The sequence below is a fragment of the Oncorhynchus mykiss genome, chromosome 12, assembly GCF_013265735.2.
Source record: "Oncorhynchus mykiss isolate Arlee chromosome 12, USDA_OmykA_1.1, whole genome shotgun sequence".
Taxonomy (NCBI): domain Eukaryota; kingdom Metazoa; phylum Chordata; class Actinopteri; order Salmoniformes; family Salmonidae; genus Oncorhynchus; species Oncorhynchus mykiss.
The window spans coordinates 61400154-61411797 of record NC_048576.1 but is presented as its reverse complement, the minus strand read 5'-3'; the positions used below and the strand labels follow the sequence as shown (position 1 = coordinate 61411797).

Here is an 11644-nt window from a genome sequence, read left to right as displayed (position 1 = left end):
CCTTGCCCTTGTGACAACCAAGACTCAGGGTGTTCTAAAGTGTTTGATTTGGAAAGAGGGAGGAGAGAAGGAGGAGAGAGGGAGGAGAAAGGGAGGAGAGATGGAGGAGAGAGAACAGGTGTATCAGGGTGTGGGTTGGTCTCAGGTTTCAGTGTGAGAGAGGAAGATAGATAAGGGGAGGAGTGAAGGCAGGGTGGAGTATAAAAGTATGAACACTCAACAGGACAGGCTGTAGTGGCGGGCATTGAAACGATGGAAGTCTACAAAGCACTCTGTTTGGTGACTCTACTAGTTACCCTCTTTTCAAAAGGTAGGAGACGAGATTCCCGTTATTCCACTGCTTTCCTTCTATTGACTGGTGAATGGAGTCAAGGAGTTGGTCAGATTATAGAATTTTCTTGGTGGTCGGCCTTATTGACTATTTATAGAATACAGGCATAGCCAATAACGACAGTCAAAGCCAACAGGATGTCATGTGCCTTGTGACACACAGGAGAGAGACCTGTGTTTTGGGCCTTGAGGGAGGTCCTGTACCTAATTTTAAGGCAGAACGTTCACATTTGTCAAATATTTGTCTAAGATGTGAATGTATGTTGTGTGAGTGAGGTATAACGTGTGTCCTTAAAGACATTTATCAGTCTAAAGTGGCGCCTCATAACTTGATTACACTGCAAAAGAGTCAGTGTGTTGTAGGTTTTGTGGACCAGTTGAACTTGTACATCTAATTTCAACGCCGTAAGGAAAGTGAAGGGGGTTCGAGCCCAAGTTGTCACAGCCGGCCGTGACCGGGAGCTCCCAAGGGCGGTGCACGATTGGCCCAGCGTCATCCAGGCCCGGGGAGGGTATAGGCCAGCTGGGCTTTTTCTTTGACCGTGTTTGCCTCCGACACATTGGTTCCCAAAATTGACTATATTGAAAAAACAAAATGCTTTTTGGTATTAATTTAAGGTTAGTGTTAGGCTTTAAGTTAGCAGTGTGATTAAGGTTAGGTTTGAAATTGTAGAAATAGGCAGGGTTTATGACTTTGGCGGTGTAATCTAGTGTTAACCAGACATATTGGAGCGGCTGACTTCTGGGTTAGCGAGCAGTGTGGATATGAAGCATCCCGACGAGAAAATGGGGGACAACATGATACAAACTAGGCAGCCAGACAAATCCCCTTCAGGACTATTTTGCATGAAAATTTGCATTTGTGAACAGCCTGATAGAAAAATCTAAAGCATTGTCAAGAAGAGACTTCTCTATTCTAAAGACTTATTTGTAAATTGAAACATGTACCACATCTGCAGTCTGTATGACTCTGGTTAGTTCTTAGATCTAATACAGCTGTAAAGCCAGTATCAATGCGCCTGTAAAATGATTGACATTTGGTGCCCCTGTTTGTGCCACTGGACCTGACGTGAAAAAGACGCACCTTAGTTAGGCCTATCAGTCTTTCACGTGTGTGTGTGTGTGTGTGTGTGTGTGTGTGTGTGTGTGTGTGTGTGTGTGTGTGTGTGTGTGTGTGTGTGTGTGTGTGTGTGTGTGTGTGTGTGTGTGTGTGTGTGTGTGTGTGTGTGTGTGTGTGTGTGTGTGTGTGTGTGTGTGTGTGTGTGATTGCCTTCTGAAGTGTTTGGAGAATTGCGCAATACCATTGAATGGCTTTTTAACACTAGTTCAATTAGCATGTAAAGGAAATGTTGTGCCTTCCGCTGACAATGACATATTCCATCTTAATGGAAACTATGCTGTGCAATGCTCGTCTGTCCTTGTCTTTAAGGGCAGAGTACAGGGAAGAAATTGAGGTTCCAAAGTGTAGGAATGTTGGTCATGTTTGTCATCACAAAAACAGTTGGATGGGATAGAATATTTTATATGGTCATTATGTAATGCAATGAACTTGTAGAAACAAAAATCAGTTTGTAGATAAGTCTGATTTGTCTGTTTACCTCTGTTGTATACATTCATTAAAAATCATTACCTGATTTTAATTTAGTGGGTAGCGACAGAATGTGAAGCCAGTCAAGCTGACAGTCACGCCCATAGAGCACCCAGTGGTAGGGTGCTCCGTTAGTTTCACTGGTCTGAAAAGACAGAGGAGGTGAAAGTGTTATTATGACAGACGTTTAGCAGTGGGCTTCATTTCTCCTGTCCAGTTCTTTTAGATTAGCTCAAATAAAGGAACGTAGGTGAGGAGAGGAAGCCTCTTTAGACCATTGATTTGTCACATACAGAGAAGATTTAAAACAATAGTGGAGGCAAGAGAAGGGTGATTGGGTGAACTATCCTTTTTAGACTTAGAATCTTAGAATGCATTATAAAACATGACCAAGTATTGTTTCATGTGAAATCCCCATACAGTCCTACAGCAATGATGACTGTTGTGACCACATTGCTTCATTGAATGATTGTGCATTTTTCTTGGTGTTTTTTTCCTGATGAGCCGGTTTTACTTTTGCTCTCCTCTAAAGATGCAGTATATATATATTCCTCATCCTCGTTATCTTATTCATAAGGCTTTATTCCACAAACTATATTTATCTAGTATTAGTATAACAATATCTTAGTAATTGTGAGAGTAATCTATTCTCCTAGCTTGTTTTAATATGTAATGTGCTAATTAGTATTAAACACATTCTGGACAATGTTAAGTGGACAGTAGTATTAGGTAACATACACAGTGATGAAAGACGTTTTGACAGATGGCGTTTGTCTTAACAATCCTCAGACTCATAACAAGAAAACAGCTGAGATAGTTTGTTCACAGGAAAAGTCTGTATGGACACTAAATACACAGAGTACAGACAGAGTACAGACAGAGTACAGACAGAGTACAGACAGAGTACAGACAGAGTACAGACAGAGTACAGGCCCAACCAAGACTGTATGTTGCTACTATAAAACCAATGGGGTGAAAAGTTATGAATTACATGTTTGCCAAAACCTAACTGTTCAACTTTTTTCTGCTTCTCCTGTTTTTCAGTGTCTCACTCTCAGTTGGATGGTAAGTCCCCTCCTTTTTCAATCAAATTTCAGTTATTTTCCTAATTGAATGACTTAACCATGCACCTATTCACTGACTAACAAGTGAGCTTTAATCTCTTCACTTCCTGTGTGTGCTCTATTTTGTAATCCCGCATCCATCTGTGTCTTTGTTAGTGTGTGGAACCTCTCCTCTCAACACTAGGATCGTGGGGGGTCAGGACGCTCCTCCAGGGAGTTGGCCATGGCAGGCCAGTCTGCAGAGATCTGGCAGCCCTTTTTGTGGGGGATCCCTTATTAACAAAGAGTGGGTGCTGACTGCTGCTCACTGCTTTCCCCGGTGAGCGCCCATAAACTGTGCTTAATTCAATCAAATCTGTATTGTAGTATTTCTACAAACTGTCATAATAATGACAATAATACGTTTAGATTTTCATGTGATCACATAAAACCACTATGTTTTTTTGGACAGTAAACCTCCCCATGTTTCCAAAATGAGATATGGGAAGTAAAGGGAGCAGTTCGTAGATAATGATAATTCTCAAATATTGCTGAGGTGGGAGCTACAGGCCCTTCAAACATTTAATACAATTCTAACTTCAAAACTCTAATTTTCCCAGCATCAGTACATCAAATTTGGTGGTCTACCTGGGTCGTCAGAGCCAGCAGGACTCCAACCCTAATGAAGTGAGCCGTACGGTCACTCAGATCATCTGCCACCCCAAGTACATCAGTAGTACCAGTGACAACGACATATGTCTGCTGAAGCTCTCCTCCTCTGTGACTTTTACCAACTACATCCGGCCAGTCTGCCTAGCTGCACAAGGCAGCTCCTTCTATGCTGGCACTACTAGCTGGGTCACAGGCTGGGGCACCCTCAGCAGTGGAGGATGTGAGTACACAGATATAGCTTGTTTTAAGTACGACTGATGATGGCTCAGAATTCTGAGAGGTCTTGTGTATGTTGAGGAAGCCATTTTTCTCATGGGTTGAAAGTCATTCCTCAGTGTCCCTGGCCTCACCACAGACTAGAGCTGGGCGATATGGACAAAAATGTATACCGCAATAAATGATGTGAATTGATGCGATAACGATAAATAGAACGATAAGTATAACATTCATGTGCACCAGTTCTTTTTGATTAGCCTTTAAACAACTACTACTAGTTTGATTGTTGCAGCTATCAATTGTCCCATTAACAACCACCCCATAATAGCAAACCTATTTCAATTCAAACTTCACATTGTCTAGTATAAGCTACTTATCGTAGTGAAGAATATCAGCAATGCCTGTGATAAGTGGTTGGTGTCTACATTTTCAGTTTATCGTCCCAGCTCTACCACAGGTCCTACAGGAGGTGGATGTGCCAGTAGTGGGAAACAGGCAGTGTATCTGTAATTATGGAGCTGGCTCCATCACTGACAACATGATCTGTGCTGGTCTATCAGCAGGAGGAAAGGATTCCTGTCAGGTAAAATCTCTTGGGTATCCTTTTCCTTTTCGTTTATTACAGTGTCAGTCAATAACACATTGGGCCGATTCTCAGAAAACAGGTTATACCTAATCCTAAACTAAAAATAATTTTCAATAGAGATTCCCCATTGAAAATTATTATTTGTCTAAGACTAGGCTTCATTGAGGAAACTGACCCACCATATTTCATAATCCTGTGAAAATTCAATCCCAGTGACACTGTAAATCTGTCTATGAATAGGGGGACTCAGGAGGTCCGCTTGTGAGCAAACAGGGTACTCGCTGGATCCAGTCTGGCGTTGTGAGTTTTGGCAACGGTTGTGCTATGGCAAATTTCCCTGGTGTGTACACCAGAGTTTCCCAGTACCAGACCTGGATCAACAGCCAGATTACCAGTGACCAACCAGGCTTCATCACCTTCTCATCCAATGGGACTGACTCTGACCTCAGTGTCACCTGCACTGCTCTGCCATCAGTCAGAATCACCACCACCACCCCCCCTACTACCACACCCGCACGTACGTACCTATAGTCTAACTTGTGCATATGGCTAAACACTGATCCCTACCTCTGTAATAAATCTGACTACTGGATTACTCCCTTTTATTTGTCTCTCAAACTTGTATCTGTCTCTCCCTCTGCAGCTGTGGTGTGTGGCAGCGCTAGCGCCTCTTTGAACTCCCGTATTGGTGGGGGAAGCTCGTTGGCGACAGCAGGCTTGTGGCCCTGGATAGCCAGCCTACAGAAGAACGGAGCACACGTCTGCGGGGGCACGTTAGTGGCGGTGGACTCTGTCATGAGCGACGCTAGCTGCTTCTCCAGGTAAGTTAACTCAACCTGTATTTCAAAGGGGAGAGCAAGTAGTTACAGTAAGTTCCGGATTAAAATGTCAGTCCTGACATGATTCTAAGGAAATCTAGTCATGTAACCTACATTTAGATTTTTGAAGGTGCCATTACATGAACATTTAGTGACGCTTTCCTTTTCAATCCGTACAGTCCTTGTGCTAGTGAAAATCATTTTAGGGACATGGGAACAACACTTTACATGTTGGGTTTATATTTTTGTTCAGTATACATAACCCATACATGTCACATTCATAAGCAGTACATATGAATTTAGTTAATACTCATGCTAACAACTACAAGTAAGAAAATATCAACTTGCTACAATCATAATTGCATTCAAAATGATGACAACATTCATACTAAAGAGTTAGATGCACTAACGAAATCGCGCCACCATTTATCTAACTTTAGTTTGTAATAAAACAAGCAGTCATTGTGTGGAGAATCACCTTCTAAAACACTGAAATATATTTTTCCATAACCAGAAATATTGTCTATTCAGCTGTTTGAAGCTGGTTTAAAAAAGTAAAAGATGCAAAAACCTCAGAAATGGAAGCATAGAAATATACCACTTCTTAGACTTGCTTTCCACGGGAATGAAATTTCTATGCAAATTTGGTCGGGGTCGTCCAAAAAGTTAGATATTGTATGACGGGTGTCTACCTAGGGAATAACACATTCTTCATAACGCATACATAACCCCTACATATCACATTACACATCGCAGTACATAGGCATTTCACAAGACAGCAATCAGAATGTAGAGTTTAGTGTCCCTCACTAAACACAACTCATTCCATCTCTCCAGCCAGCCCAATGCCTCTCAATGGACCGTGATCCTGGGTCGTCTGAAGCAAAACGGCTCCAACCCTAATGAGGTAACCCTGAACGTCATCAACATCACCATGAGCAACTTGACGGGCAACAACGTGGCCATCCTCCGACTGGCCAGCCAACCCAAGTTATCTAACTACATCCAGCCTATCTGTGTGGACCAGGGAACCAGCACCTTCAGCACAGGGACTAAGTGCTGGGTGGCTGGCTGGGGCACTGGCCAGGGTGGGGGTGAGTGGATGGACAACTGTCTTTGTGTGTTAGACATGTGCCTGTTCAGTAACAAGCTCTATAGATTTAAAAGAATTGGAAAAGCAATGGAATTGCTGTAGGTCCTTTGATACGATAGGTGGGATTTAACATATTGCTTACACCCTATCCAGGCCTCTCGGATGTACACAAATGCCTGGGGTAGGGGCTGGCTAGGGATTGTTTCCGGAAAGATACGACCTTAGGAGTATAGGTGGGTATGTGTGTGTGTATTGGTATGATAAGTAATAAACTCTCTTTGTGTCCTCAGCTGAGCAAGTCCTGCAGGAGTTCCAGACCTCTGTGGTGGAATGCGTGAATGTTTCATCTTCGAACAACATTTGCATCGAACCTGTGACACTACTGCAGGTACGGCACAGTTGATCTATAAATCTGTCTTACTATTTTGCACGTAACCATATGACCATAACAGTAAGCACATATTAACCCATGTTTTTCTCTGCTTCTCTCCCCATAGGGTGATGTGGGTGGTCCTCTGATGTGTAAGCAGGGCAGCTCATGGTTTCAGACTGCTGTGTTGACTGTTGGCAGCAGTGGCAACGGCACTAGCGGCAACGCCACCAGCACTAATGGCACTAGCAAAGCACGATTGAGCCGGAGTCTTCGCGCCTCCCCCAACCAAGTCTTCACCAAAACCTCCCACTTTAAGGACTTTCTGACTTCCATATTGGGAACCTTGCTATTACCCACCACAAACACTGCTCCCACGACCCCCTCAGCTGGTGGCAGCAGTGGAGCTTCCCCGGCCCACTCCTCCTTCTCGCTCTTCCTTGTCCTCTTCTCCCTCTCCTCTGTCCTCCTGTTGGGCTGGGATTGACGCTAAGCAACTTCATGGCAACCATTAACAAGCCCTTTTTGTAACTTCCAACCAATCAAAAGTCTATTTTTCTAGCAATTAATCCATTTCTGTCCGTGACTGGCAGTGTGTCAAAGCCAGGATTGCAACATTGAATTCAGGGAGCCTTCATCTCCATTCCTTGAATGATGAATGTTTCCCCTTAGTAATGAAAAACAATGTCAAATCCAATCAGTGATATATATTTTTACTGTCACTTTTTTTTTGTAGCAGCAACATTTTCTGGACAATATTTGTTGATTGAAACAGCACTGTTATTTGAGTTGCAATATGCATGAATTTCTGTTGAAAGCTGTCTGGGCATGTGTAACAGTGTTACATATTAATATCCAGATGAATATGACTGTAGTAGCACACTTGACTTTTCCAAAGATTATAGTCTATTCTACAGTATCTGTGAGCCAAAATGGCAAGTAGCCAACATGCACTGAACTATTAGATAGTCATACTGCACTTTACTGGATATGTGCCATGGATAATATATACAATACAATGTTATGATGGTTTTAACAACTGTTAACTAAATAGCTCTAATACTTAGTTCTAAATGAATTGAAGACTTGAATCCAAAATACTGCCTGTCGAAGGTATATTTTGTGTTTCATCATGTTTCTAACTAAGCTTTGCATATAATTGTGTGTTTTAACAATTACCTCTACCCTATGGAAGCAGGGTAATACTTTATTTTGTGTACAGAAATGTAAATGATAAATTACACATTTTATGTTCATGTTCTGAAAGTATTTAGCTAAGTTTTTTCTTTACTCAAAGAACATGCTCTATACAGGAAGTAGTCCTAAATGTCAGTGATGAATTAATACAATTTAATTTAAAAAATATAAGGTGTCTGTGAAACAGTCAAATTAGTAATTAAATGTATGGTTGCTTTGTGTGCCTTTGTCTAGTCAACTGTTTGTATTAAAAAAATATAATCAAAATTGATAATGTATCATATTTTCCTATAATACTATTCTCATAATATCATTTCTTGTAGGGTTGCAAAATTCCACAAACTTTCCCAAAAGATCTACCCTGGCTGATGTAACTCAGCCAGACTACAAAATGGTTTTCCAGAAATCCTGGTTGAAGTATTCCTGGAATTAAATCGTGAGTCCTCCAACCAGACTCCTATAAAACTACCCTAATTATCCACACTAATCATGGAATTGTAATGTCAACTGTACAATTGTCATGATTTTGTTACCTGGTTTAAACTGACGTATGGTCTGCGTTCCATAATGATTCAAATAGGCTACATGCCCCAAATTATTGCCCAACTTGTAATACGTTGGCCTAATAAGATCCACGATTTTTAGCGATCCTCAGGAATACACACACGGATGTGACAGATGAAAGGTAAACTAACAATGGAATGGAATGATGCAGAATATAAGGAAACAAACTATAATGACAGTTATAAATGTATGTGGGTGTAACTGACGGTGGCTACCAATTAGTGGGAAATATTTAACACCATACAAATTGTAAAACATACAGTAAAAAGTTGAGGCATATAAAAAAAAAACATTCTAGAAATCATATGAATTCGGTAGGTTTGGCGCAATACTGTCATTTGCGCATGGCTACAGAAGATTGGGTCTACAAATGTAATTCTTGCAAGTTAGTATAAGGCCAGCATTTCATAAACGTCACTGTGGAAAAGGTGATTAGTTTAGTTTATCCCCCTTAGCTACAACACATGCAGCAGCTACTATTCCTGGGGTCTACATAAAACATACAAACACATGACAAAGTATAGAACAGTAATAGACAAGGACAAGATGTTACATTACATTCTAATTTAAGAAAAAGTTATAAATAAGAAAGACACCAAGAGACAAAAATACCCCTTGACTTTTTACACATTTTATGTTAGTCTGAATTTAAAATGTATTACATTTAGATGTGTCACTGGCCTACACACAATACCCCAAAGTGAAATTGTTTTTTGAAATGTTTACAAATTAATAAAAAATTATGACCTGGCCTCCACAATCACCTCAACCCAATTGAGATGGTTTGGGATGAATTGGACCCCAGAGTAAAAGAAAAGCAGCTAACAAGTGCTCAGCATATGTGGGAACTCCTTCAAAAGGCATTCTAGGTGATTACCTCATGAAGCTGGTTGAGAGAATGCAAAGCTGTCATCAAGGCAAAGTGTTGCTACTTTTAAGAATCTAAAAAATATTTTGATTTGTTTAACACTTTTTTGGTTACTACATGATTCCATGTGTTATTTCATAGTTTTTATGTCTATTATTCTACAATGTAGAAAATAGTAACAATAAAGAAAAACCCTGGAATGAGTACGTGTGTCCAAACATTTGACTGGTACTGTAGGTATTCCTCTTGTCCAGATGGGATAGTGCGGTGCGCTGGCGATGGCATCGTCTGTGGGTCTATTGGGGCGGTAAGCAAATTGAAGTGGGTCTAGGGTGTCATGTATGGTGGAAAATTACAAGATTATATTATAATACTTGTATTGCATCAAATGGTTGTTTTATGCAACACAATGGAGGGTTCTTATAACTCTATTGCGTCTGTGTGAACTGAAAGTGGGCCTCTGGGAGATTTAACACTAACAGAAGATTTACGATGTCTTTGTGGTGATAAAACCCCAAAAGATTTAGTTTAAGAATACATGTAACTCTGACTTATGTGATAAGTTTGTCTCCCCTCATTTGATAGTAAATAAATTAACCACCACACATGTAAGGTAGAGTGGTATGATCCTTAACTAGCCTCTCAAAGCACTTCATGATGACAGAAGTGAGTGCTACGGGGCGATAGTAATTTAGTTAAGTTACCTTTGCTTTCTTGAGTGCAGAAACAATGGTGTACTTCTTGAAGCAATTGGGGACAGCAGACTTGGATAGGGAGAGATTGAATACTGTATTGTCCCCCCTACCCTCCTTCTTGGCAATTCTATTGTCCGGATAATAGCCCATAATGGCACTGTACAACGTGACCGGTCGGGAGTAGGCTACAGTACAACAGTAAGAGCAAAATATTCCTAACATTTCCACACCCTAATTGTAGTCTAACCAATACCCAAACGGAGATTCAGTGAAAATATAATCTTGTTGATTTATCAAGACCAGCCCCCATGCTTGTCTCAGAGCAGCACTGTCTTGACCTCTGAATGCTGTCGCTTCCATTCATTTTGAAAGAGTATTTTCCAGTAAGCAACAATTTGTTTACCTTCATTAGCCTTCATTACTCTAATATTTATGTCATTCAGTGATATTTATTCCCATAGTTATTTGTTATGGATCCATAATGAATTAAACATCCGCATTTTGAAAGAGTATTTTTTATCATTATTTTATTAACAAAAGCATAAAGATGCTGATGAAGAAATATAGTACTGTACAGTATATGCTTTATCCTCCATTTTGTGGTTGCATGAGGTCGCCCACACACACTTTAAACATTAGGATAATAAAGCATTTAAAGCATTTTGAAGATAGAAGCCGCCTGCATTTGTTTATTAGGCTACTGTGCAGTCTGACAAGTGAACATAGCCTACTGTAGTAAACATGGTAAAGTGCCTAATTCCTTACAGAAGGGAGAGCAGGCCATGTCCAGACTTTCTCTGTGACCTCAAGTACTCATTAACTCTGTCTTTAATGCTTTTTCTGGTTGCATCAGTCATTGACAGAAACTTCTGAGACAGTTTTAATGATGAACAGCCGGAGGTTCACTGATAAGCTACATTTTCCTCGGGATCCATCCCAGTTGGTATTCTGTGTCCACTCGTGGTATCTCTCTTCGGTTACACATCCTTGGAATAGCAGAACAGCATAATGGTCCGGACGGCCCTTTCTGTGCCTGGTGAGCAGTTGGTCAAGTCTGTTGTCAGAAGAGAAATGGAAATGTCAGGGTGAACAGACAACCTGACGAACCCGCCAGGTATGTTGACTCTGCCTGTCAGAGGTGGAGTTCCAGAGCTCACAAGTGTGCCTGTGATGGATTGTGACTCTATCTTGTTCCTCGCCCTCTTCAACGCGTCATTCACCGCCTGACTCTCTGCCAATGCCACCTGACTCTCTGCCAATGATGAGTGACTCTCTGTCAATGACGAGTGACTCTCTGCCAATGACGAGTGACTCTCTGCCAATACCGCTTGGCTCTGGACTCTGGACTCTGTCGCCTGTATCTCTGCCCTCAGATAATGTTTCTCTTTCTGCTGGTCTGCCTTCAATGACTCGATCTCGGTCTTCAAAGTTTGAATCTGATCCATGTGCACCTTCATCAGATGAGCAGAATGGTACCGCCCTGAGCCCCCATCGATTACAGTGGCAGAGTGATCAATGATCAGTGGCAAATTTAGATATAGGCGACATGGGCAGTCGCCCAGGGAGACATCTTGCCGGGGGTGGCACGGGGCCCCCGCACAAAA

General features: G+C 41.4%; 1 protein-coding gene across 1 annotated transcript; it reads left to right on the top strand.

Annotated features, from left to right (window-relative positions):
- The first annotated feature begins 216 nt into the window (after positions 1-216).
- LOC110539081 (transmembrane protease serine 9) lies at positions 217-8196 on the top strand. Its single transcript, XM_021626046.2, has 10 exons — positions 217-310; positions 2963-2983; positions 3139-3301; positions 3582-3853; positions 4296-4432; positions 4676-4952; positions 5079-5256; positions 6091-6347; positions 6637-6734; positions 6844-8196. Exons 1-10 carry the CDS (start codon positions 253-255, stop codon positions 7201-7203), a joined length of 1821 nt encoding a protein of 606 aa, XP_021481721.2. The 5' UTR covers positions 217-252; the 3' UTR covers positions 7204-8196.
- Positions 8197-11644: the final 3448 nt, after the last annotated feature.

Excerpts from the sequence above, each read along its gene's own strand:
- LOC110539081 (XM_021626046.2), top strand. The coding sequence starts at position 253 with ATGGAAGTCTACAAAGCACTCTGTTTGGTGACTCTACTAGTTACCCTC. Across the intron at positions 5,257-6,090 it reads GACGCTAGCTGCTTCTCCAG|CCAGCCCAATGCCTCTCAAT; the intron begins GTAAGTTAACTC and ends CCATCTCTCCAG. Across the intron at positions 6,735-6,843 it reads AACCTGTGACACTACTGCAG|GGTGATGTGGGTGGTCCTCT; the intron begins GTACGGCACAGT and ends CTCTCCCCATAG.